The sequence below is a fragment of the Canis lupus genome, chromosome 8 (genome assembly GCF_003254725.2).
Source record: "Canis lupus dingo isolate Sandy chromosome 8, ASM325472v2, whole genome shotgun sequence".
NCBI lineage: Eukaryota > Metazoa > Chordata > Mammalia > Carnivora > Canidae > Canis > Canis lupus.
In genome coordinates, this window is record NC_064250.1 from 50,150,355 (window position 1) to 50,177,999 (window position 27,645).

A 27,645-nucleotide genomic window follows, 5' to 3' on the forward strand; every position below is an offset into this window, starting at 1 on the left:
TCATTTGAACTAGTTATAGCCGCAGGGGCCCTATTTCCAAATAAGGTCATGTACTGATACACCCAGCCCTGGCAGATGAGAAGCCTCAGATCCTGAGGACAAGAGTCCTTGATGTCAAGGCTGCCCCGTTCCTCCTCTCCGGGCCTGCCACCAAGCAGGTCGCATCCTCCTCTAGCGCCTAGCACACGGTGCCACCTTTCAGCTTGGTCTGACTTTGTTTTGTCTGAGCTGGTTAGGTGTGCACGGTACAAAATCCAAAAAAGTGAGAAGGAGAATATAATGAAAGTCAGTCCTCCCCGCTCTCAGCTTCTAGCTTCCTTCCCAGAAGGCAACCACTTGTCAAGAGTTTCTTGGGTCTCCTTCCCAGAGACCAGGCAGGCGTGCAGGAGGCGGCATTTTCCACGTGCCGTCCACATCTTGCTTGCTTCACTGACTAGAGCATCTGTTACCCTTTATCCTGATCGCCTGCTTTCGTGTTTTCGGGTATCTCCCACCTGACGGCGCGCTCGCCGTGACCCGGCCCGTCTGCTCATTCCCTAGGCTGGTGCCAGCTAGAGCAGGTGTTCGTTAAGGCTGGTTCCAGCTGCACACCAGGGAACCATCAACAGCCGCCGGGGGGCGGGGGTGTCTGTGGCTGCGGGGGCTGCAGCTCCACCCTGGCCGCAGAGCCTTGGGTCTCCGCAGCCTGTGACAGCATCCACCAGAGCCCATCCTAGCAGCAGCAGGAGCTGAGGGATGACACCCAGTGTCCTCCTGCCTGTTTGGCCCCGCTGCCCCGCCCCTCCATCCCGCTTTGACTGGGGCTGACTCGGGGATGATCTGGCCATCTCTCCCCTCTTGTCTGTGTGGGACTGCTGCGGGCAAACCCAGCCATCCTTGGCTGCATGAGAGACGGGGGAGAGGACTTGACCAGGGACAGAGCCACTGCAGGCCGCATGGTGATGACGATGACAAGTCCTTTGCCCAGTGTTTGCTGGCTGAGGCTCAGGCGCACTCGTTACCATGGAGACGGGAATCACAACATCTCGGGGTCCAGCTGAAGCCTGCAGCTTTCCCTGCTTGCGGTGGGGAAATCTGTCGGCTCCCCTGACACTTACAGAGGAGATGTGCCACTTTTCTTTTTTTAAATCAAGACAGAACTGGCTGCTCAGCCCGAGATTTCACCATGCCCTCAATCCACTGATTGAGTGGAATTCCAGGGGGAAATGGAGGTGGTCAGGGGCTGCTCAGCCCCGCGAGACTAGAAGCCAGGGACATACTTGGCAGCAGCAACCTCTGCTCACCTGTGGGAGGAGGGGTTTAGGTTAGAGAGTTTGTAGGTGCTCCTCCAGCCGATCACTCTGGGATGGAGATCGGGGGCCAAGTGAGGCCTGCTGTAGCCCACTGCCAGTCATTCCTCCCTCCCTCAAACATTTGTGAGGCACCAAGTTCTGACCAACACAGCAGAGAAAATACTAAGCAAGCATAGCCATCGCAGAGCTTTGCATCCCCTGGGGGAGTCTGCCATTTGGTACGTGACCTCATAACTAAACATCAACTGTCTGGGTACAAACAAGGAAAATAATAGTTAACTATATTGAGCCAATTGCTATGCAGTAGGCACTGTTGTATTTTATGTGAATTGGTTCATATAATCCTCACATCCACCCAGTGAGGTAGATGTTACAGATAAGATAACTGAGGCACAGGGAAGCTAAGATACTGGCCCAAAGACATGGAGCTTATAAATAGCAGAGACAGGATTTGGGTCCCTAGGGACCACACCTAAATGTCATGCTGTTAGTCGCCTAAGATGCTCTGAGGCATGGGATGTGGGGGCTTGACCTGGCCTGGAGTTCTTCCCTAAGGAAGCAAAAATTGAGCTGAGATTAACTAGGAGAGGATGAGTCAACTAGTGGGAGGGAGGAACACTCTAGGTAGAAGGACTAGCCTATTCAAAGGCCCTTGGTGGCAAGAGAGAAGGTGGCATGCTCTGGGCATTGTGGGAAAGATAGATGAGGCCAGGGGATAAAAGAAGGGGACTGCTACATAAGATGGAGCTGGAGTAAGAGGCAGGCCTTGTTGGCCAAGTTGACAGAAAAAAGTGACAGAAAGCCCTTCCAGCTGATTCCATCACAACCTGCAGAACAACACAGGTTCATCTTCTCCAGGAAGGCTCCCTGGATTTTCCAGACCAGGCTCAGTGCCCCCTTGTGTATGAATCCTGCTGCGGCAGCAGAGCCCCTCACTCACACTGTGTTGTAGTTGCCTCTTAGCCACGGCTTTTCTCACTCCCTTCTAGATCGAGGTTTGAGGAAGAGACACATCTTGTCCTCCCCAGCACCCACAACTCAGTAGAGAACTCAGGAAAGGATAACTGAGGGCTACGGGGTTGAGGGGAGAAAGGGGCTGCTGGGGGAAGGCTGCCTGGGGGAAGTAGAAGTGGATGGGGCCTGGCAGTGGAGCATTCTTCTTCAGGGAGGATCAAGAGGCCTTTCCACACGGGAGAATAATGGAAGAAGCAGAGAAAGCCAAGGCCTGTGAGGGGATGAGGGGCCCCCCCATTTGGTGGGGGCTGAGGTTTCTTGTAGAGACAAGGGAGATAAGGCTGGAGGGGTCCCTGGGGCCAGGAGGACCTACCCCTGGAGTAGCCCAGGAGCTAGGAGCTCAGGTGTCAGAAGGAGCAGAGCCAACCAAAAACCAGAATGGATTCCTGGAGCCATGAGTTTACATCCCTCCACCTGCAAGCCAGGGGTCAGGGATCCCCTGCAGCCTTAGGCATGGTGGCCTCTCACCACCCCCACCCCCACACCCCATCTCTAGGAGCCAGGCTGGAGCTTCCATCTCCTGCCGAAACTCCTTCCTCTCCTCAACATTGCTTGTGGGAAGAACACAGCCTGAGCCCAGGGCTGGGGGGATGCCTCCTCCCCCTTCCCACCTTGTAAATCTGACTGTGGCATGTGTCCCTGATGGAACCTGACTTGGATCAGAGTCCCAGCGACAAAGGGAGTGTTGGACATGTGGTGTCTCACTTTCTAGCTTGTAGAAGCCATGTCCACTAGAACGAGGCGAAATGGATGCTGAAGGCCATCGAGTGCATCTAACACGTGATCCGATAGGTTTGTTATGATGCATTCATTAAGAAACTTGGCGCAGCACCTGGCACGTCAAACTCTCTCTGTAGATGGTAGCTGTTGTAATGGGGACACCAGCGAGCGCTGCCCGGCCCTGCCCGCAGAGCCCCGGCAGAGACAGCGGCCGCAGAAGTGCACTACTCTGTGCGGTGCTGTGCACAATGCTGAATGTCCTCCTGCTGGTCCCAGCGGCTGGCGGCCTTATTATTATAGCAGACCTGACAGCGAGGTGGAACCCCAGTCCACTCACCCCGTGCTGGGGCTTCAAGGGTAGCTGAGGGAGGAAGACCGACCTCGGTCCTGGGAAAAGGATAGAAAAGGCGGCAAACCAACATTTACAGTGCTCATGATTTACACAAGAGTCTCCTCATACTATCTCCTTTGACTGTCATAGCTGCCCTTGTGGAGGCCAAACAGACATGATTATACCCATTTTATGGAAGGGAAAACTGAGTGGCAGTAGGTTAGGTTGCAATTAATAGGGCCAGATTCCAGTTTCCTGACCCCCAAATCATATATCCCCTCTACTCCATGCTATGGCTTAGGGAGAGAGACCTGGTAACCCACGGTGTGTAGGTGGGGCATGGGGACGGGGCCAAATGAGTGACTCATGCTGTGCAAACATATCCAAATCACATTTTATTATTCCCTGCCCCTGAGTATGGCCCTGGGTGAAGGACTGTCTGTCTTTCATTGAGGCTTACCACATGTTGGTCCTTGTGGGAGAACCACAATGACATGGGCTGCCATCAAGGAACCTGTGGAGTTGGGGGTAGGGGGAGAGCTAGTTGCTCACATCCGTGGAAAAGCCAAGGAGTTCCAGGCAGTGATAGCAAAGGCCAGCTGTGTAAAGAGGGTGCGGACTAGGTGCAACCCAGGGCCGCTCACTGGAGGGTGGGAGGCTTAGGGGAGCAGGATTTGAGCTGGACTCAGGAGCTGCAAAGACCCTAGCCAAAAGACCTGGGGTGCAAAAAGTGGTGAAGCTCAGAGAGACACAGAGACAGGACAGACAGCAGGCCTGGTGCCCCATGAAGTGGTCAGGCCAGGGACCTCAGGCCCAGGGAGAGAGGCAGGAGTTTGAGGGTTCAAGTGAAGGGGTGGTGTGGGCCCCTGTAGACCTCCAGCCAACCTTCCGCAGATTCCCACAGAGCCGAGGGGAAGGGGAGGTCTCTCCAGGGCAGAATGTAAGGACCAGCGTCCTGAGCTGCCGGCTGCAGTAGGATTTAAGTGGCGCTGAGCTACTTTCCTGCATGGGCCACATCTCCTCATCCTCCTTCCTTTTAGGAGGAATCAGAAAATCTTTTAGATCTGCAAGAATGCCTTATCTAGATGCAGATAATCCTGGGAACCCTAAGCCGGTGTTTCTCTCTCTTGGCTGCACCTAAAAATGGAGTGGATGTTCTCATTCTTAAAGTCTGGAGTGGGGCGTGAGTATCTGGATCTACGAAACACCTTCTGGGGGAATCCCAGTGTGTCCTACCCCCGAGCCCCAAGCTGAGGAATCACCAATCCAAGCCTGAGAGCACTGAAGGGGGAGCCAGTTCTGATCCCTGTTCCATCACTTTCCCCAGTCAGAGGCAAGCCTCTTAGCCTGCTGACGACCATTTCTTCACGTGTAAATTTGGGTAAAACCCCCTTCACTGTGACAATATGAGGAGACTAAGATTCAGGGTGGTTTAGGGTGAGGAAGATTCGTGGCCAGCTGGCATGGTGGCAGGGGAGGGACATTAACCAGAACCCTCCATGGAGTGACCCTACTTCCCTACTCCCTCTACTCAGGGTCCCCCTGCAAACCAGCTGCCAAGCTGGCCCTGGAAACGGGGATGCAGATCTGAGAGCAGGGTGTGTGGAAGGAATATGAGGAGAGACCCAGAGAAGAAGGGGAGGTGGTACGGTAGGGGGCTGCCCATAGCCAAGGGCTCCAGCTCATTTAAGGTCACAAGCCATGGGAAATCATCTTTCCTGTTATTAGCAGAAAAGTGATGAAAAGTGTTAAAGCCAGTAAGAAGGCTAGATGGTGGGTGGGGCAGCAGGTGCTCTGGCATTGCAGGGGGGACAGGGTTACAGGACAAGGCGGGGGTGACCTCCCCACCCAGCTTCTTTCCCTAGGACATGGATTTGGCCTACTGAGATTTGCTTGTCCAACCAAGTTGCAAGCTCTCTGGATCAGTTCCCGAGAACTCACGGGGATGGTGGCGTTGGGCAGGGCCAGGAAGTACAGGCCAGGTGGCTGCAAGCTGTGTCTCTGAGACATCTGGAATCCATGGTCCAGTCTGGCCCTTGGAGAACTATAGAAGCCCCTCATCCTGTAGACAGGAGGCCCAGAGAAGAGAAGCCACCTGCCCAAGGCCACACAGGTGACCCAGAGCCTCAGTCTAGGGCACTTTCCCATGCACCATCCTGACAGCCTGGGCAAGATTCAATCCCTGGACTAGGGCTTGAGCGAGGTCACTCCATTCCTCGGCCCCCTGCCCGGCACTGCCAGCCCAGCAGAGGTCCAGAGGGTCTAGGAGGTAGAGAGCAGAGGGTTGCAAAGTGCCCAGGTTAAAAGGCCAGCCCTGCCACTTAATAGCTCCAGGACCTTAGGCAAGTTATTTAACCTGTCCAGGCCTTCATTTTCTTTTGCATCTAGGGAGGACTTTAGTACCCACTGGTACTTGTGAGAATTAAGTGAACTGTAACTCAAATGTAACTTCTATAGTAAGTGTCCCATACATGTTAGCTATTAGTAAGCTTGCTCTCCTCTCCCCATCCCCAATTCCCAGGGCTTCCTAGACCATCCTAGCTCTGGGATTCAGGGGTGTTTGGGCTCCTTACACAGAGGCCTTGGCCTCAAGATGAAGAGAGGGGAGCAAAGCGCTGGCCTGGCTACTGAGGACAGCAGTAGCTGAACTCAGGCCAGGTCTGGAAGGAAGGGGGTGAACGATGGACCAGGAGACTAATAAATACAGAGCTAGTTCTTTTTTTTTTTAATTTTTATTTATTTATGATAGTCACACATACACACAGAGACAGAGAGAGAGAGAGAGGCAGAGACAGAAGCAGGCTCCATGCACCGGGAGCCCGACGTGGGATTCGATCCCGGGTCTCCAGGATCACGCCCTGGGCCAAAGGCAGGCGCCAAACCACTGCGCCACCCAGGGATCCCCCAGAGCTAGTTCTTTTCAAAGCTTTTGCCCCCTTGGCAGAGTAAACCTTGTCTAGACCTGGGAGGGCTGAACCTCCAGCTTCTGCCACTGGAGGCCAGGCTTAGGGAGAAATGGGAAGGAGGAAGGCCATGTGCTTCCCCATCAGAGGGCATGTGCCACTGAGGAGGGGGCTGAGAATCCTGACTCACCAGCCAGCATCACCACCATCTCTCCCTGCCCCTCGTTGGCCCAGAAAGCAAGGCTGACATTTGTCTCTGCCTCGCAGGAAGAACAGAGGCAACAGCCACCTACAGGCTGCAGTTTATGGGGTATTGGACAGTCCTTCCCATATTTCACATCTCTCCCCTGGCCTGTTCCAGAACAGAGTAGGTGGCCAGAACCCAGGAATGGTCCAGTCTGGGGCCCTCACCACCATGTCACAGATAAGCTAGTGCCAGTGACAACAGTACAAATAGTGAGCCCTCTCTCTCTCAAGCGCTCTGCAAAGGGTTTTGTGTGAATTCGCTTATTTTGTGTTCACAATAACCTTGTGAGGCAGTGCGCCTGTTATCCCTACTTTCCAGAGGTGGAAACAAGGCTCAGAGAGGTGAGGTCACTGTCCAGGGTCATGTAGCTAGCAGGGGTGGACCTGGGATTTCAGCCCAGACAGTCTGGCTGCGGATGGTCTGCTTCTTCCCACTGCCCTGCTGTGAAATGCCCAATGAGGAGTCCCCTGCTGCCCCCACCAGCCAGGTGGGCGCCCCTGCTCTATGTTCCTTTATATTCCTCAGATTCCAAGTTTCATTCCTTCCAGTGCTGATACTTTGGTCTCCAGAAAGCTCTCTACTCCGGTTCTTCACACCCAGGAGCTAGAAAGAAGGAAGGAGGAAAGCTCTCCAGAAAGGAGGGTCCAGGCATGATTTAGGGGTGAGGACAAAAGGCCGGGCAATGCTCTGGGTTTCCACCACAGCCTCCCTCATCCTGCCTCTGCCTGCCCCTGAGGATATGGGGTGGAGGGATGGGAGTGCTGAGGTGGGTGCGGGGCTCTCTCTCTTCCCTCTTGTCCTTCCTCACCTCCTTCCCTCACCCGCTTCCCTCACCTGCCCGGTGCTGCCCAAGCTGCACCTGTCCCTGCCCTGCCGTGCCAATGGGTTGCAGCCCACTCTGAGCTTAGATGCTTGCTCCTTGTATCTAGAGACCCTCCCACGCAAAACTGCTGCTGGGGCCCCACTCACCCAACAGCAGTCCTCTCCCCAAATCCCAAAGGATGGGAACCTCCTGAAGAAGACCTCACATTTGTACTTCCTGGGCCCCGCACAGGGCCTGGCAAGAGTAGATACACCAGGAATTCCTGTTGAATGAATAAATGCACAAACAAAAGAACACACCAGTGATCCATCCTACACTCTAGCCATGACTGTTCATTTTCACATTCCCCAAAGCACCACGCTCTGTGCCTCCTCTGGGTCTCGGCCCATGTGGTTCCCTCTGTCCATGCTTCCCACCACACTGTGCCGATCCCACCTCCTCACATTTCAGCCTGGAGGTTACTTCCAGGCAGAAGGCTTCTCTGACCACTCGAGGCAGGCCCACCCCATGGCCCCTGTGTTTACCTGAGCTATCGAGGTGTGCTGGAGTGTGTGGCGACGTGTGCCTGGCATGCTTACGTGTCTCCCCAGTGAGTCTGGGAGCCACCTATGGGTGGGAACCAGGTCTGCCAGGCCCCCAGAGCTTGGCAGGATGCCTGGTGCATGGTAGGTACTCAGCCCTTCTTTGTGGAAGGAAGGAAAGAAGGAAAGACGAGGAAAGGAGGAAGGGGGGCACTTTTGGAAGAAGTGAATGAATGTGTGGGAGTTGAGCAGAAAAGAGCAGCATCCGGGACTCAGACCTCCTTAGAGCCAGATGGAAGCCAGAGCTCTTCTCAGCCCAGGACCTCTCCCCTTCCCTTATCATGCACAGGATTAGCCAAATAATAAGTTGCACATCCTTTTGGATGTGCTGCAGGCCACCAAGCACTTTCACATTCCTGGCCTGGCTCCTGTCCCCCAGATAGCCCTGACTGGGGCTTCCCAGCCATTCCCCTCCTTTTAGAAAGAAGAGAATCCAGCAAAGGGTGCTGGGTAGCCAGATAGCCACATGCTGAAAGATGAACTTAGTCCCTTACCTCCCGTTCAGTGCAAACTAACTCAAAATGCATCCTCAACTTTATTTTTTTTCATCCTCAACTTTAGTGTCAGAGCTAAAACTGTATGATTTTTTAGAAGAAAATGGAGAAAATCTGTATTCTTATTTTAAGAATTTATTTATTCATTCATGAGAGACACACACAGAGAGGCAGACACACAGGCAGAGGGAGAAGCGGGCTCCCTGGCGGAGCAGATGCCCGGGACTGGATCCCAGGGCCCCGGGATCACGACCCGAGCCACCCAGGCGCCCCAGGGAGAAAATCTTTAGTAAGACTTCGGGGTAGGTAAGATTTCGTAGACACCATGCCAAAAGCCCGGTCCATATTAAGACAGCTTGTTACATTGGGCTTTGTCAAAATCCGAAACTGCAGCGCTCCTGAGAGAGCGCGAAGGAAACGAAAAGAGGCACAGGCCGAGAAAAGCTATTTGCAAAACACGCCCGTGATGAAGGCTGAGGATCCGGGGCCTAAAGGCGAGGCGGGGCGCCCTGAGGGATGACGCCGCGTGAACGCGGCCGGGGCCCTGGGTCCGGCGGTCCCTGCACCGCCTGTGCTGTTTCGCAGCTGCCGCGCAGGTGCGCGGAGCCCCCGGCCCGCCTCGGCCCCTCCGTGCAGAAGAGCCCCAGGTGAGGGCCCGCGCCCACCCCCGGCCTCCCGAGCGCGCACGCGCCGCCCCCGCCGCCCGGCCGCTCCCTCCGCGCGGGCTCCCCCAGCGGCCGCCGGCAGAACTGCAGCTCGCTGCCGCGGTCGTCCTCGGGCTTCTCCGGCCGGGGGGCTCCGCATTTAAAGGTGCTGTGCTGGGGACACCCGGGTGCTCAGCGGCTCAGCGCCCGCCTTCAGCCCAGGGCCTGATCCTCGAGTTCCAGGATCGAGTCCCACGTCGGGCTCCCCGCGCGGAGCCTGCTTCTCCCTCTGCCTGTGTCTCTGCCTCTCTGTCTCTGTCTCTCATGAATAAATAAAATCTTTAAAAAAATAAAAAATAAATAAAGGTACTGTGTTCAGTGTAAACCATTATGAGTTTACATTCAGCTGAGCATGCTGGTGTGCCTGAGCTAAGCAGTGACCTGGGGTGATAGAACCGTGGGCAGCCGAGGCCAAAAGAGGAGCAGAAAAACGTAGGCCAGAGGCTCCCCACTCCAGCTAGAGGCTAATCTGAGCGGCAGGGGGGTGGGCTCTTGTGTTGTATTATCTGTGAGTTAGCACGGGGAGCCCCAGACCTCAGGCCACCTCCTGTGTCCGGCACACCAGCACCTTCACCGTTATTCCTCTCTCCATCCTCATCCCCCAAGCTTCCCCAACTCTGGCCAGCGTTCCTCTGTCCGCCCCCCGCCCCCCTCAGCTCTGGGTCTGCTTTTCATTCGATAAGCGCCTACGTGGTACTTCTGTGTTCCAGGCATTGTTCTCCATGACTGACAAATCTTTTTTTTTTTTTTTTTTAAGATTGTATTTATTTATTCATGAGAGACACACACTGAGAGAGAGAGAGGCAGAGGGAGAAGCAGGCTCCAGGCAGGGAGCCTGACATGGGACTCGACCCGGGTCTCCAGGATCACACCTGGGCTGAAGGCGGCGTTAAACCGCTGAGCCACCCAGGCTGCCCTCCATGACTGATGAGTCTTAATCCATTTATCCCTCTTGGCAGCACTGTGAAGGGGGTACTAGTTACGAACACCACCCCCCTTTTACAGGTGAATAAATGAGGCAGGGAGACCATAAGTAGCTTGCTCAAGGTGGCCAGTGAGCATTGAACTGGGATTCAGTGTCACAGAGCCCAGAAACACCCCTGGGTCCTGCAGCACCTCACCTGCCCACCGGAAACTGGAACCTGAGACTCCCCAGGACAGGACTTCCCTTACCACCCTCTCAGGCCAGGGGATGGGAGAGACATCTTCCTTGCTCCTCTTTGTGATTTCCAGAGTCTTCTTCCTTCCTTCTTCCTCCTGGCTCCTTGGACCTAAGGTATCAGCCTGAACATCCCACTCCCCGTCGTTGGTACAGGGGAGTTGGTACAGGCACCAGCTATCCTGAAGCATCACTAGGTCAGTCTCCTCCTTCCCAGAAGAGTTCAGCTCCTGCCTCACTGTCACACCAGTATTCGTCTGGTCTCCATTCTTACAGATTTCTGTATCCACGTATCCACAAAGGACATTCCAGCCTCTCAGTTCCTTGACACCACTCCCCCATTCATTCCGTGGTCATGCCCCAGACCTTCTCACTGTCTGTAACCAATCCCTTCTAACAGCTTGTTTCCCTGTCAGCTCGCGGTCTGTTATGCTCCACAGTTCCACCTCCCCGGACCTCTGACACCTGTCACCATCCCTCGCCCATCTCGTCTCCTTTCTCTCCTTACCTGGCCAGTCATTAAAACTACTCCCTCATATATAGTTCCAACTCTCTTATTCTCATACTTACCTGGGAAAACCTCTAGCCTGGTTAGGTCGAGCTGTCTGCCTCTTCCACACCTGCAGCCACCCAGATGAGCACAGCTGGCAGAAATGCCTGATGAGTTGGCTGCTCTGGCTATAAATTCAAGACCATGAACCTCAGTGGACCCTTCATGCTGCCTGGCAGTCTTACCACATTCCTGAAATCCATTCACTCCATCACTCCTCTAGACTTCTATTTCTGCCTTTATCCTGTGCTCAAACATCCCACATCTGCCCACCACCAGCATTGCACAGTCACCTTTGAGACCTTGTTCCCTCTGAGGCTGAGAAATAGAAGCCGTGGGAGGGCGCGCCCACGAGCTCCACCTGTGCACCTGCCTCTCTCCTGCTGCTCTCGGTCAGTATCCAGTTCTGGGCCAAGGCCAGCTTCTCCACTTGTGAGCCGGCTCCCAGCCCTTCCCACGTCCTCACATTGCTCCAGCAATGCCCCATCTCTCCCACATCACCAGCTTTTAATTTTCTACTGGACCATTCCCATTGGCATGCCACATACTGCTGCTTCTCCCATTATAACCACTTCCAAACTCTTGTTCCTTTTCGAAGGAATCATTCACACCCACTGGCTCCACATCTCCTGGCATCCTCCTCTCTTGCACCTGTTCCAGCAAGGCCACTGACTAAACCTCCACATTGCTTTACCTATGGCTAATTCTCAATTGTCATCGTACTTGACCACATAGTTACAACTGGTCCCTTTGGTTCTCCTGGAGACATTTTACTTAGCTTCCACGACACCACCCTTTCCCATTATTCCTCCCTCCTCGATGGCTGCTCTTCTAGTCTGGTTCCTGTTTCCTCCTCACCTACCTCACTTCCCTGTGATGGAGCATCCCAAGGCTCAGACTTTGAGCCTCACCATGCGCTCACTCCTTTGGTGATCCAGTCCTATGCCACTAAGAGTCATCTGTCTGCTGCTGACTCTCACATTTATGTCTCCTGAGCCTCCTTTGAGCCGCAGACTCATGTATCCAGCCACCCACGTGGCATATCCACTTAGCATGCCCAGTACCCAGCTCCTGACCACCCCCTACCGTGCACTATTTGGCTGTTGCACCCAATAACGGCACCTCCCCTCTTCCAGTTGCTGGGCCCAGAAACCTCAGAGTCATCCTGGACTCCTCTCTTTTTGCCCCACCGCCCACCATCCCTTCTATCAGCAAATCTTGGCTTCGCCTTCAAAATACTTCCAAAATCTGAGCACTTCTCACCACCTCCTCTGCTTCTATCCCAGTCCTGGCTTTGGTTACCTCTTGCCTGGCTTGCTACAGATTCCTCCTAATTACCTCTCCGTTTTTACTCGTCTGCTTGCCCTCCCCCATTTATCTTCAAACCACGGGTCAGAGCGATCCCTGTAATACGTAAGTCATTTTGTGCCACTCCTTGGCTCGAGCTCCGTCCTGTTCATTCTCCCCTATCCAGCCATATTGGCCTGTTTGCCCTTCTTCAACACTCCAAGCAGCTTATACACCCAGGCCTTTTGCTGTGCCTGCTGTGGGGTTTGCTCCCTCTTCAGGTTTTTGTCCAAATGTCATCCTCCCAGTGAGGCCTTCCCAGTCTCCCTCTTTTCCATTCTAAGCTCGCCCTTACCCCTGTACTGCTTCTCCCCACTAGGATCCTGCAAGAGAGGGGTTTCTCTCTGACCTTTGTTCACTGATGCATCACCAGCATCGGTCTTGCACAAGGCAGCTGTTGCCTAAATACTTGTGGAATGAAGGAATGAATGAATAAGCCCACTTTTCTTGGATGAAAAGTAAAGAGTTCCTAGAGTGAGATGAGGTCTGGAGCCAAAACAAATGATCTTTTAAAACCAGAACGACTTCTCAGATAATCTCAAGCAGCTACCAGTCACTTCCCGTTTTCATCTGTGCTTCCCATTCTTCCCCAAGTCTGGAGAATATTGATGCCCATGACCATGAGCCCTCAATGGATTGGCTCAGGTCCCTGGGCAAGCTGCTGATCTCTCTGGTTCCCATTCGACATTAAGATAGTGACATTTACTGAGGCACTGCTATGTGTTGGGCGCTTTGCAGCTTTACCTCATTCTGTCCTAGGAACCTTCCTTTCCTAGAAACTGGATCAGAGAATCACAGGATGTCAGACCCTGTCTGAATGGGCATCCCACAAATGCAGTTCTGTTCTCCAAATTGAATACTTCTACTCTGGGGTCCTACCTGCCTTTGTGAAGTCTGTTCATTTATATGCAAGAAAGATTTCACAAAGGTAGAAATAAGAAGATCCATTTGGATGTGCTTTTGCCAACTCTTTTGGTCAAGGGAGCAAATGGTACAAAATAAAAACTATCCCAGGGGATCCGGGCTCTTCTTCCATCACGGCCCTGGATGGGTTTGAGGGAACTGCTGGCTGTGGGCCCTGGGTCTGATGGGTACTGGGTACACCTTGCCCCATCACCCTGGCGGGCTTCTGCATTTACAGAGTGAGAGGGCTTCTGTTGTCTGATCTGAGCATCCATTTTGTCACCAGGGAGCCCCCAGGATGGCTGTCCCGCTGAGCAACCTGAATATGGTAGAAAAGACACGGAACATAACAGATGAATGTTTCCAATCTCGGAGCACTGTCCTGCAGGGGCAGGCCTTTGGGGGCATCCCCACCGTGCTCATCCTCAACATCTTCTTGTGGGTGGTAAGTCCTGGGCTCTGCGGTGGGCAGGGAGGCAGGGAGGGGCACACTGGCCAACTGTCACAAGTGACGCTGGGGGGGGGTCTCAGCTCTCCAAGTGCACACCAGCCCTGGTGGTGGGGACCTCTGAATGTCAGTCACATCCCGGGCAGCCCTGGGAAGAGGGGACCGCAGGAATAGACAGATTCCTAAGATTCCCCTCCATGCGCCACTATCCAGAGGCCCACCTAGCCAGTGCCCTTGGCCTCCCTTCTCTCTCCCCTTGCTGATTTCTTCACAGAATGTTCTTTTTGGATAGTTCCAAACCTGACACTGATGCCTTCATTCGGCAAACTCTGAGAATCCACTCTGTGCTGGGAAGCTGCTGGGTGCTGGGCATCCAAGAGTTGAGACAAGGCATGGCCTCTACCCTAACAGAGCTGGCCACCTTGTGGGGGAGCCCAGGGAGCTCCTGGGAACCTGGGGGACAGGGTCTCCCCCATGGGGATGCAGAGGCCAGCCACACAGAAGGCCTATCTCTCCCCCTACTTCCCTGCCCTGTAGGTCATCATTTTGGTTTACTCCTTCCTCCGGAAAGCTGCGTGGGACTACGGGCGCTTGGCTCTGCTGATACACAATGACAGGTGAGGGGAGGCTGAGGGTCAGGACAAGTCTGCTCCCCTGGGGGATGTGCCGCCACCACCAGGGCACAGCGGCACCGACTCCTGCCCCTGCTCTGACCCTCGTTGTAGGAAGAGAACTTGGTGGGAGGGGCCATCGTCTCTGGACATGAGGCCACTTCTTTCTCAGATCTCAGACTTTCTGGATCCTGTGACTCCCAAGATACATTGGGCACCCGGCAACAGGAGTGATTACTGTCTGTCCCCAGAGCTGTGTGCTTGGCATACTAGCTGAGGCGTGTCTGGTACCGGGCAGGAGGGTCCCACAGCTCTTGGCCGGGAAGCCAGAGTGACAGCAAGGCCTGAGGCCTTTTCTCTCCTTTCCCGCCTCCTTGCTCACTGCTTTTCCTGGCTGCAGCTTGACTTCGCTGATCTACGGGGAGCAGAGTGAGAAGACGTCTCCCTCAGATATTTCCCTAGAGATGGAACACAAGGACAAGGTGAGTGCTGGGGTGGGCCTAGGTCCAGGGGGTTCCTGGCTCTGGGCGGCAGCCCTGCGTATGCAGGCAGAAGTGGGCCTATTATACTCAGGGGCTTTGCAGCCAGCTACATCCAACCTGGCAACGCGACTGTGGACGCATTCCTCAGCCTTGCCAGGCCTCAGTTTCCCCATAGGAAAGATGGAGCTATTAACCATTCCTACATCCTAGGGTGCCAAGCAAGAGTTCCTTAATTTTAATATATATATTTTTAATTTTAATATTTTAAAAGGATTTTTAAAACTAATTTTCCCTCTCTTCTCAAGTCTCCAACCCTCATCACAGCCCCCACTCTGAGCCAAGGACTCACCTCCCCCTGTACATAGGAAATCCCTCACATCAGGCAGGGATTCCCTTAACCTCCTGCCACCCAACTCTGCTCGGTGGAGCCCCATCTCCTCTTCCTTCTCTTGCCTGTCAGACGCCAATCCCCCACCCGAGCTTGTCCATTTGCTTAGCTGGTTGCCATGGTGCACCTGCTCTGAGCCACATTGGTCTGGGGACCAGGCAGGGGACAGAATGTAGCAAGTCCTGCTTCATGGGGCTTTCTCCCTGGGTGAGACATGCGCAGACAGATGCCCATAGGATAGTGGTCAGTAAAAAAAAAATAAAAAATAAAAAATAAAATAATAAAATAAAATAAATAAATAAAATAAAATAAAATAAATAATAAAATAAAATAAAATAAAATAAAATAAAATAAAATAAAATAATGATAGTGGTCAGTGCACAAACTCCCAAAGGGGCAGGGAAGGCACTACCCCGTCCTGGGGCAGAGCCGGGGTGTTACAGATGGTGGCGGGGACAGTCATGGCCCTACCACAGCCCATGCCTGCCTGTCTCCCTCTGCCCCATCATAGCAAAACCAAAAGAGCAGCCTGCACCTGTGCTTTCTACTTCCTCACTCTCACTCCTCGACCCTGGCACTGGGGCTTCCAGCCCTCCATCCCACCTAGATAGGTCATCGGTTGTCCCACCCCATGCAGTCTGATGGACTTGCCTGAGTTCTCATCTCATCTGATTTCTCAGAAACATCTGGCCCTGTAGACTGTCCCCTGCTTGAACAGGTGCTGGCAGTTGCCTCTGTGACATCACACTCTCTGGGTTTCCTTCTGCCACCCGCCTGTTCCTCTCTGTCCCCTCTGTGGGCTCCTCCTCCACAGCTGGTCCCAGACCCCCTCCTCGCTCTCCTGGGCAGTGTCACCCATACTCATGGCCTCAACTGCCATCTTTTTGCAGACCCCTCCTACATTTTTTCTGTCTCCAATTAAAACTCCCTCTGGGCTCTAGATACATCTATCCAGTGGCCTTCAAAAGATCTCCACATGGATATTGTAAAGGCATTTGGGATTGATTATGTCCAAAACATGCCACGATATCCCTCCACCTACCTGCTCCTAGATCCCTGGTCTCAGACTCTGCCTACCGCCCACCCAGGTGCACCCCCTTGGTGGGGCCCAGGCCCCCAGGGACAGCCAGTCCATTACCAAGATGTTGATATGGGAAGGTGTATGGTCGTCAAATTCCCAACCTTGTTCCTTTCCAGCTCTCCCCTCACACCCCCCGCCAGGCCCCCATCAGTCTCTTGTTGGATGACCAGGGTGGCGCCTAACCAATCCTGCCCCACTCGTTTCCACCTGCATCCAAAGCGATCCCCATGACTGGGGACACACATTCCCTGGTGTCAACCTTCAATGGCTTCCTGGTGCTCTTGGGATAAAGTGCAGGTGCCTTGCTGTGGCCTCATGCTTTAGTCTCCTGCCCACCTGTCCAGTCTGTCCTGCTCCTCCCAACTCCCTCGTCCCTGGCCACTTTGGCCACCTTTTAGATCCCCAGAGGTGCCACATCCTCCCCCCACCCCAGAGGGCCTTTCACCTGCTCTTCCCCATCCGCCTTCCCAGTAGTCCCTCTCAGGACTGACACACTGGCCCTTTGTTCTGATTTCAGCCCCAGCATTGCTTCCCCAGGAGCCCCATCCTCCCCATGTGGGTCCAGATCTTTTGTTCTCCACCCGTGGAGAATGCATTCTTTTTCTTCAGAGCTTTTTTTTTTTTTTTTTTAAGATTTTATTTATTTATTCATGAGAGAGGCAGAGATACAGGCAGAGGGAGAAGCAGGCTCCCTGTGGGGAGCCCGATGCAGGACTTGATCCCAGGATCCCAACCTGAGCCAAAGGCAGACGCCCGACCACTGAACCACCCAGGTGCCCCTCCGTCAGAGCTCTTAACCCAGTCTGTAACAGCACCTCTCCTACCAGATCAGTCTAGCCTGCTGATCCCCCGGTGACAGCAGCCGCTGACCTGAGCTTGCCCACCGCTGTCCCCGCACCCAGTCCCGCTCTCCATGCAATGAGCACGTGAGATGTATTTGTTGGAGGCAGTGAGTGAGTAGAACCATATTCCTTCCATCATCATCCCTCCAAGAGACCAGGTCCCATTCCCTGCCAGCATCTGCCCCAAGCTGTGGGGCAAGCCTCAGACAAGTTTGTCTCTCAGAGTCTCTCCATAGAATAAGGACAGTCACACCTACCTTACAAGGTGGTTCTCAGGTTTATTTTTAGAAATATTACTTGGGGGCAGCCCCAGTGGCGCAGTGGTTTGGCGCCACCTACAGCCTGGGGTGTGATCCTGGAGACCCGGGATCAAGTCCCACATCAGGTTCCCTGCATGGAGCCTGCTTCTCCCTCTGCCTGTGTCTCTGCCTCTCTCTCTCTGTGTCTGTGAATAAATAAAATCTTTAAAAAAAAAAAAAAACTCTGTCGTAAAAAAAAAAAAGAAATATCACTTGGGTTGGGATTTTTTTTTTTTGACAATGGCAAAAAAGATAATTTATTTTAAAAACCTCTGAGAAATCATGATGGCAACAGTATGGCAGTCAAACTGCAGAGGTAGAAATGAGACAGGCAGGGTGGCCCCTGGAGGGTGAGGTGGCCCTGGAGGACCACAGCCAGGATACTGGAGCCTCAGCCGGGCCAGAGTGGCCTGGGGGAAGCGAAGGGGTTGTTACCCCATGTGGTGGGAGTGAGGAGGGCGGGGCCACCAAGAGAGGTGCAATGAACTCACCGCTGTCACTCTGGTCAGCTGAGCTGGCTCCTGGGAGCTTGTGGCCATTCCCTACAGGGTGGGGCAAGAGGAGAGGCAGCATCTGTTCTTAGGCCCCCTGTGCAGCTGCTCAGTTTTCTGAATGGTTTATGCCTTTCATAGCCGTGATGTACATGTAGGGGAGCATGTGTGCCCTTTGTGAGAGAAGAGACAACGATTCCACAGGCTTGCTCACACGTCTGTGTCTGTGCAATATTCACAGGCACGTAGACCACACTTCTACGCATGACCTCTACCCTTGGACAGCCAGTTCTGTCCTGTGAGAATTCCATGATATGCACGTGCCAAGTGTGGTATATACCTTTGCACCTGCTGTAGAAGGGGTGGAAGGGATTCCCAGGAAGGTATATCCTCCACTGTGCACGCCCACTAGGGACCGTCAACGAACCTACTTGCTCCCTAAATAAATCACTCCTGTTTGCCCAAAGGTGGGTGGTGGAGAAAGACCCTCCAGTGCAGGGCAGGTGGTCAGACTTTTCAGCCCAGTTCTTAATTTAGCAGTTTGCCCCTTCCCTGGCATCGGCATGGCTCTGACTCATACCTCAATGTCAGTCCTTATTTTTTTTTTTAATTAATTTTTTTAGAAGAGGAGAGGCAGAGGGAGAGAGGGAGAGAATCCCAAGCAGACTCCATGCTGAGCGCAGAGCCTGATGTGGGGCTTGATCTCACCACCCCAAGATCATGACCCGAGCCGAAATCAAGAGTCGGATGCTTAACCCACTGAGCCAGGAGCCCCCTGCTTTTAGAGAGTGTCCTTACCTTAGTTCTGAGGGACATAACTGGGGAAATGATACCCCCTGAGGAAGACATCCGGCTGTCAGTCAACCCCAGTACAGGGAAGGGGACTTAACGGGCCTTAAAGCAAAGGTAGCAAGGAACTTTCTTCTGTTTCTTGCTAGCCCGACCCCCATGGCTTCCTTTTGGGAAATACCCCTTCCCCAATCAGTGTGGGGCCAGGGAATGTCAGCCAAGTGGGCCTGCCTGTTTTATTGATGGGCTTGTGATCAGATGTGGGTCAATCAAGAGTTGCAACCTTTTCCAAGATTTTGCTGAATCCTACAGGATCCCAGAAGGAAGCCTGCACCAGGGCAACTTAACCAGCCACTGGATCTGGTGGCTTTTGGGGCCACAGGCCCCTGCCCATCCTCACGCACGCTCTTCCCAAGCAGACTTCCTCTCTAGGCCTCCCCTCACCTGCAAGGCTGAGGCTGCCTTTCCCCACCACCCAGAGACTCCAGACAGCAAGACCCTGAGAGAGGGGCACAACCAAGCAGACTCTCAGGTGTAAGAGAAGAAACCCAGCTCAAACTAGTGTTGAAAAAAAAAAAAAAAACAAAAAACCCACAGCAGTATGTGGCTTAAATCGGGGGAAATTTGAGAAAAGTGGCTACTTTTGCATACAGGTAGATCCAGGAAGTCCAGCAATGCCACCAAGATCCCCTCTCCCAACGACCTCTCTCCTCTGAGTGGGCTTTTTTTTTCTTTCAGACATGCTCCTGCCCATGACATTGAAGATGGCACCAAGCCACTGTGGGCTACATGGTGTTCATTACGGTGCAGGAGCTCAGGCAGAGAGCGAGCCCCTCCCACAACACCCTAACTAATTCCCTTATGAGAATTTTGATTGGCCCCACTTGGGTCATGCTCCCATCCATCAACTGACACTGGTGGCAAGACCCCTAGTTCATGGTCAGCGTACCAGGCTGCATGCACGAGGTGGGGGGCATTTTCTGGAAGGAAGCAAGAAGCGACAGATGGAAAGCAGCTGACATCCACCCCACAAAGGGTCCCTTCTCTCCCTCTGGCCCAAGGCCCATGAAGCCCCCATTTCATGGTAACAGAATGCCATGTGGCAGGAATGTCAACTCACAGCTCACTTCCAGGGAGAACTCTCCTTGGATGGTCACCGCTGATTCCAGATGGAGCCCACTTGCTTCCAGGACCTGTGCTCTTTCCTGCTGCCATCTCTTGCCTGGAAGGAGGCCTGGGTTCCCACAGCCGAGGAGGGGGGCCCCGGGCCTGGATTTTCTCACATGTTCTCTCCTTTCTCCCCAGGGCTTCTATTCCTGGTTCTTCAACACTGTCACCATGAAGTAAGTGCCCGAACCTTCTGAGCTTGTCCAGCAGCTGCCTTACGGGGGGGACGATGAGGGTAGCACCTGCTGCCCTGCAGGTCTGGGCCTGGGACCTGAGTTTTGCACCCCAATCCCCACCCCTGCACCCTGACCATCTTAGCCCAGCCCAGACAGAGGATGCTCTCTGGGCTTCCTGGGGCGGGAAATGAGAACTGGACCTGGCCTGCAGCCCTCAGAAGAGGACCACTTTCTCACACATAAAAACATGCTTTTATGACCTCCACACTAGGAAAAAGAAATTCTTCCTGCATTGCTCTTTGCTTTATTTTTGTGACCATCTTTCCTCATATTGAAATGGAAAAGAAAACACTGGGCAGAAGGGCGCACTTCCTCTTGCCTCAGCTCTGATTACCGAGGGCCAGCCCCTTGCCTGCCGGGCCTCCTGGGTCTCTTTAGGGCCAGACCCCACTTGGGAAGGAGACCAACCCCAGGTCAGCTGTTTTCTCCTGATTCTCCCATGCTTCAGGATTCTGACTCCATGCTCCTGCTTCTGCCCAGCTTCAGCTGAGCACCTTCCAGAACCCTTTGCCCCCACTGTGTGGATGTCCGTGTATACATGTGCACACACTCATGCCCATGCACACAGCTCTGCCTCCACCTCATAGCCCTGTCCATTCCCGGGCACTCCCTAAATATCCCCCATGCATTCTGCCCTGCCCATCTTTCAAACCCCTCCTTCAGGGCCCTCTCTTGCCTGGTGTGCCTACCTTGGGGTGCCCCCCAGCTGCCACTCAGAGGCCACCGCAGCAAGGGGCCTGACAGGGCCTGCTAATTTGCATTCCTGGCAAAGGCTCAAAGGACTTCCTCCTTCGTGTGCCTCCAGGCCCACTAGTCAAGGGCCTCATTCATACATTTCCCCTGAGACCCCACCGTACCCCCATGAGCCACCTCAGGGCACCTCTCTTTCTCCAGACCTTCTGAAGGGGGCACAAGGCACCTGGCCTGAGCCCTGGGGATCCTAAGCTGGGCTCAGGACCATTGGCCTCTGGTGTTGGAGCTCCAACCCTACTGATGGAGGAGTAGTCCCCATGGCCTTGCCTCCCTCCACCCCAGTCTTCCTTGTCATTCATCAGAGCCCCTAGGAAGTGATACAGTTAGTTTGTGTGCGGTTCAGAGATCCTAGCCACATGTAAAGGGGAGTGGAGGGGAAATAGTTTATTTCTTGGCACCTTCTCTGGCTTTGCTATGGTAACTTTTTCAAAAAGATTTTATTTTTATATTTGAAAGAGAGTATGAGTGAGCGAGAGAGATGGAGCCGGGGGGGGGGGGGGGGCAGAGGGAATGGGAGAAGTAGGCTCCCTACTGAGCAGGAAGCCCAACACGGCTCAATCGCAGGACCCTGGGGTCATGACCTGGCTGAAGGCAGACATTTAAGCAACAGAGCCACCCAGGCACTCTGGCTTTGGTAATTTTTAAGGCATGCACAAGCTCACAAAATAGAACACTTTGCGTGGTAGGTGTCTCTGTGGTGTGTGTGCAAATATGAGATATTAAGAAGCACATCAATACGTTGGTGCACATCTGTGTGTGCAGCTGTTCAGGTGTGCATACCTGGATCTGCAGGTCAGGGGTAGGTTGGTATGCACAGTTGTGTGTGTGTCTGGGTGAGGATCCTCTTCCCCTATCCTATTCCACCCTAAGGCTCCTCCATTGGGAACACATCATCCGAGAAGGGAGGAAGGCTGGCTATTGCACCATGCATCCTGCAGCATTTGAGAGCAGTGTCTAGAAGATAGCCTGACACATTTGCTGAGCAGGGACAAGGATGCCAGAGTCCCCTGTGCACAAAGGCCAGGCAGCCTAGTTGGAGAGGCAAATGTTAACAAGAATCACTAATATAATTCATAATGGGGAGGTTATAATTGCTGTCCAAAGAGCATTTGGGAAGCAAGAAATTCATTCCAACCAGGGATAGGGGGTTCAGGAGAAGCAAGTTTTGTACTAGGCCTTGAAAGATGGGAAGAATTTCCTTACTAGGCCCCCTGGAGGATCCATCACAAATAAAGGACCCTGTGAGTGAAGGTTTGGGGCAGAGATGGGCAGGGAGCATCCAGAAATGTTTAGTCTGGTGTGGCTAGAAACAAGGAAACATGGCAAGAGAGAGGCTAAAAGATTGGGCTGGAAGGATCAGCCCGGAGGATCTCGACTGCCATGCTGAGAATCCTGGGCTTTGATCTAGAGGCAGTAGAGAGCCAATTCCTTTCTTTTCTTTTTCTTTTTTTTTTTTTTAGCAGAATCCTCAGAATGAGAACCTATTTGTAGGCAGAAGTATGGGCTGGGGGGACTGGCAGTTGAGAAAGTCCAGAGGCAAAGTGAGCACCTGAGGAGGCTTCTCCCATGCCTGGGTAAGAAGTGGTGCTGACGAAGGGAGGGGACAGATGGAGAGAGATCATGGGGCTGCAGTCTATGGGTCTCCATCTGGCTTTCAACTGGTTTAGAAAAGGAGTGATCCGGGTCTGGTCTCTGGGGAAGATAGCCATGCCACTCTCTGGGAGCTGGTGAGATATGAGGAGTCGGGAGAAGGATGAGAGAGGCCAGGGCAAACCATGAGTTGCCGGCAAGCTATTGAAAAACAGGGTTAGTTAAAGCTTCCAAGGAAGGTCAGAGCCAGAGGTGGGTGCGTGAGGCCATAATTGAAGTTGTGGGAGCAAGATTGAAAAAGAGATGGGGGCAAGATCTACAGATGGGGCAGGAGGAAGAGGGTGCAATCTCTAGGGCCTGGACTTACCGAAGCCACCACGGGCTTCGAGGACCCAGGAGGGTGTGGCCCGCAGCTCGCAGCTCTGGGTTGAGTGGAATGAGAGTAAGAAGAGGGCGTGGACGGCAGTGATTTGGGTCTGCATTGGGGGGGCCATTCCAGGGTAAGCTGTCCACAAAGTAGAGGCAGAGGAAGAGGCAGGTGGGAAGAGGGAGGGTGAAGGTGTTGACTGGCTCTTCAGGGGAAACAAGTCAGGGAATGGAGGCTTGAGGAATTTCTTGTATTTCAGAGTGGCCCATGTGCACTTGAACCTGTTGTGGTTCCAGGGGAAGAAGAGTGAGTAGGTGAAGAGAGGACAGTGGATCCAGTTGGTCTCCAGAAAGAGGCAGGGGAAGGGAAGCGATCAGAGCCAAGGGGAGATTTATTGTGAGGAAGAGGGTGGTGGCTGGAACATCGTGGTTGAGAAGAGGAAGAATGAAGTAGAGGAATCCAGACAGACTCAGAACTACAGCTTCCCCCGGAGCTGTAAGGCAGGCTGCTGTAAGGCGGATAGCCTGACTTCCCCCCCAGAGAGACGGGGAGACAGACGGAGCAGTGAGCCCAGGGTGGGGAGCAGGAAGGAAATCCTTGTGTCCTTGGCCCCCCAGCCCTGCTCTGCTCCCAACTGGAGATCAGACAGAGGCTCTCTGTGCCCCCCGCCTCAGAGGCACACTCCATCAGGTGACCAGGTCTTGGCACCCCAGCCTGCAGCAGGACCCTCCCTTCATTCCCGCTCTCTGGCACCCAGCCTTCTCGCCAATTCCCACCCACTCCATTCTTGGGATTTAATTCTCAAGTCCAGGCCAGGAAGTATTTTAACTGCTTGCAGTTAAAAAAAAAAAAAAAAAAAAATCGAGAGCTCTAAATAATTCCCTAAATGGGGAATATTGAAAAGCCTTGAAGATATGCTCTTTATAGTATTGTTTAAAAATAAATCTGAATCCTGGACTGGATGCTAGAAGTTGCACACAATCTACAAGCCTGATTGGAGTGAGGGTGAGTAAACTCTGGTTCGCCCACCGATGGGGTCGGGGCCACCCTGGTGCTGAGTGTGAACCCGTGCTCCGTCAGTGCCACTGTCACTGTTATCACTGTTCAGCCGTGCAGACATTTAAGACAAAATGTGAAATGTTCAGAAAAGGCTTTAGATTAAATGCTGAGCAACACAGCAATACATCCGATGCTGTTTATACTATGGTCACGAAGTTAAATCATCACAACAACAAAAACCTAAAGGCAATGAACCAAAGTGCTTCACAGTCATTATCTTAGGCTGATTGAGATTGTAGGTGGATGATTTTCTTCTCCTTTTATTTCCCAAAAATTCTATAGTAAGCATGTGCTACTTTGAAATTTTTTTTTGAAGTACAACACACATATGGAAGAGTACACAAAAAAATCAATGTCCAGCTCAGTTTATAGCAAAGCAGGTCAAGGATTAGAACATTGTCAATACTCCAGGAGCCCTCCTCCTGCTTCCTCCCAATGCCCCCCTTCCTGTCCCTTCCCACTCACTTCTCACTCTCCAAAGGCAACCCGTACCCTGACTTTTTTTTTTTTAAAGATTTTATTTATTTATTTATGAGAGATACACAGAGAGAGAGAGAGGCAGAGACATAGGCAGAGGGAGAAGCAGGCCCCATGCAGGGAGCCTGACGGGGGACTCGATCCCAGGTCTCCAGGACCAGGCCCTGGGCTGAAGGCGGTGCTAAACCGCTGTGCCACCAGGGCTGCCCCGTACCCTGACTTCTAACTCCGTTGTTCAGTATTGCCTGTTTTTGAACTTCGTGTCTGAAAACATTCAGTATGTATTTGTTTGTGCCTGGGTGTTTCACTCAATATTGTGTTTATGAAGTTCAATTATGGTCATTCATTTTTATCTCTGTATAGTATTTCATTCTACATATTATGTGATATATCATCTATCTATATATATCATTATACATATATCTCATATGTATACATATATATCTCACAATTCTTTTTTTTTAAGTAGGCTCCATACCCAATGTGGGGCTTAACTCATAACCCTGAGATCCAGAGTCACACGTTCCACCGACTGAGCCAGCCAAGCACCCCTATGGCTCACAATTCTTGTGTCCATTTTTGCCTTCAGTAGACATTTAGGTTGTTTGGGGCTGGGCATCTGAGGTTCTTATACATGTCTCTTGATACACATGTATATGTGTTTCTACTGGAAATAAAACTAGGTGGGAGTTGCTAAGTCATAGGGAGTGCATATATTCAATTTCCTTAGATAATACCCACTGTTTGCCAAAGTGGCGGTGCCAGACTACATGCCCGTGGGTGTGGGAGAGCTCCCCGTGCCCCCCACCCCCACCCTCACCAACACTTGGTATTGTCTGACTTTCTAATTTTGGCCAATCTGGCAATGTGGAGTGATGTCTCCCTATGACTTTAAAGATTCCCTTTTAATTTACAAGTTAAAAGAGAAAAGAAATAGGGTGCATCCTGCTATCCCTAGTGGTTTGTCTGGTGCGCGCCCCATAGCAAGCACTCAACATGCATGAGGAAGCAATAAAAGATGGAATGGATGGTTGATTTCAAAAGTGCTTCTGAAAAAAAAAAGTGCTTCTGGATTCCCAAGTGTGTGTCTGTAATAGCTTCTGCCTTGGACATGCCTGTGAAATTCAGTGAAATACATTTCAGACATGATAGAGGCTTTGAGATAAAGGGTGATATTTCTAAAAATAAAAATAAAAACTTGGGCATAGGGTGATAATCTTCTCTTCCTAATCTCCCTCTTCCCTCCCCCCCCACCTCCCCCTCCCCGCCTAGCTTAGTCTGTGTCCATATCGGCCCCCTGAGGATGATCCTTGTCTATGTGTCTCTTCCAGGAATGAGGATCTGATCAGCAAGTGTGGAGACGATGCCCGCACCTACATCATGTTCCAGTATCACCTCATCATCTTTGTGCTGATACTCTGCATCCCCTCCTTGGGTATCATCTTGCCCATCAACTACACCGGAACCGTTCTGGGTAGGTGGAGCTCAGTGCACCCAGGGCCTGGGCCACTACAAGGGCAGCCCAGTAGGCAGGACAGAGCTTGGGTCTTGGTAGTCTAGAAACCCAAAATTTAATTCCACTTCTCAAAATTCGTTGTGGGACCTGAGGCAACCCAAACTTTAGTTCCCCCAAGTGGAGAACAAGTTTGGCCCAGGACCTGGCACATGGCAGGCACGTGGTAGTAATTCAGTATGAAATTGGCCAGGTGCTTGCTAGGCCTTTTTATGGCATGTGATCTACTGCAAAGATCCCTGCACTTGATCTTTCCCCACCTCCACTGGGGCAGACACAGCACTGGAAGTGCAAAGTTGGTCTCTTGGGAAGTCTTGCTACACTTGTCATAAAAGGGACAAGTCCTTTTGACAGGCTGACATTGTTGGTTTGGGCTTCAAAGACAGAAAAATTTGATTCCCTGACTTTGACCCATATCTGCTTCCCAGAAAATACCTTCGCCCAATCTAGCAAGTTATTTCAGTTTATATTCAGCAGATCAATCTCCCTGGGCGTTGGGTCCTCAGCTATGGGGGTTGGGAGAGAATGTATGGCCAGTGCCTAGCACATAGTGAGCACTCAGCGAATAACAGCCAGGATTTCATGTAGAACTATGAGGATGGGCAGAGCTGGAGGCTGTGTAACTGGGTGGTATAGTTTAGCACCCCAAATGCCCAGGTGGCAGCCAGTGGTACCCTGGTTCCTCACATGTCTGTCTCTCCTCAGCCACAGGTAAGCTTCAGCTAATTCAAGGTGGCATCCAACATCTGTGCCACCAAATATGGCCACCAGAGTAAGCAACCTCTGTCTTTCCAGATTCTCTTCCTAAGAGCTAGTGTGTTGGCTATATTTTATAATATGTATGTTATACTAATGCAGGATTTCTGGGCACATTTCATAACATCCAGAGATGTCTAAACTGACAAACTAACACACTTTGCCAGAAGGATGTAGTCTGTCTGAAGGAGGCAATGGGACATTCTTATTGTGATGGTTGCCAGGGTTAACAGCCTTGCTGGTTTCATCCCTCCACTGAGGCGGGGCCCCAGGCTCCTTCAATGAGCATTTTCTGGTGCCTGACATGCTCCAGTTGGACACTGGGGATGCCACACCAAGACTTCGTCTCACAGCACAGCCATAGAGCCTGAACCAGCAGTCCCAGGGAGAAGAAGAGGCCTCTGCTGGTTTTGTTGGGAGTTGGGGGCAAGTTCTGGGGAACGAGAAGGAAGGGCAGGACGTGGGCAAGCGTCTCCAGACCCCAGGCGTTCATTCGGCAACCTTGAATTTGAGCGACCACCCTGCTCAGCCAAGAAACTGGCCTTGAGGTCAGCCACTTTCTTCTCTTCCAGATTGGAGTAGCCACTTTGGTCGGACCACCATTGTCAATGTCTCCATAGAGTAGGTACCTGCGCCTCTTACCTCCCGTTCTACAGGCTGGGGCATCAGTGGGGAGAGAAGGTCCAATGTGTGGGTTGGAAATGTGGGCACTGCTTTGCTGATAAGAAAGGCCTGGTTTCCTTGGGACCTGTGTACTGAGTGGGAGGCCAGAAGTTGCATTCTCTTGGCGGGACGGGACTCTTGTTGCCTCAGTGTCCCTGGATCTGTAAGAGGTAACAAACTGGCCACTCCTAAAAACTTGGAAAGATGGTTCCTGTTTGTTTAATATGTCCAGCACCCAAGTGGCAAGGACTCTGTAGGAAGTAGAGGCTTAAGCTATTATTTCCTGCTCACAAAATAGTGCAAATCAACCGTCATATAGTGAATAAAGCGTAGACCCAATTCCCATAGTGGGGGTGGAAGGGACCGAGGAACCACATGACCTGGCTTCATGCCCCACCTCTGCCATTAGCTGGCCCTGAATCTGGGGCAGTGCATGCCCACCCCAAGCTTCATTTCTGGTCTGTTGAGGAAGAACAGCTGTTGGACATGATTCATGGATTTGAACAGCATCCCACCCAGTTGGTGGTTAAATCAATGTGTACTGAGCCAGGTATGGCCCTGCCGG

At 52.5% G+C, this 27,645-nt stretch overlaps 1 protein-coding gene across 10 annotated transcripts in view; it reads left to right on the forward strand.

Annotated features, from left to right (window-relative positions):
• Positions 1 to 27,645, forward strand: part of TMEM63C (transmembrane protein 63C) — a 130,638-nt gene that overhangs the window by 79,988 nt on the left and 23,005 nt on the right. For 5 of the 10 annotated variants that reach the window (XR_007412730.1, XM_049113751.1, XM_025442744.3 and 2 more), the window contains 6 exons: positions 13,355 to 13,513; positions 14,054 to 14,133; positions 14,528 to 14,609; positions 19,805 to 19,842; positions 25,480 to 25,622; positions 26,990 to 27,038. Coding sequence is in view for 9 of the 10 variants with exons in the window: in XM_049113751.1 (XP_048969708.1) it covers positions 13,367 to 13,513; positions 14,054 to 14,133; positions 14,528 to 14,609; positions 19,805 to 19,842; positions 25,480 to 25,622; positions 26,990 to 27,038 (539 nt within the window). In the remaining variant the exon portion in view is untranslated. Of the gene's footprint in view, positions 1 to 4,397; positions 4,541 to 7,032; positions 7,169 to 13,354; positions 13,514 to 14,053; positions 14,134 to 14,527; positions 14,610 to 19,804; positions 19,843 to 25,479; positions 25,623 to 26,989; positions 27,039 to 27,645 lie in introns of all 10 variants that reach the window. The other 5 variants (XM_049113747.1, XM_049113746.1, XM_049113750.1 and 2 more) reach the window with 5 other exon arrangements.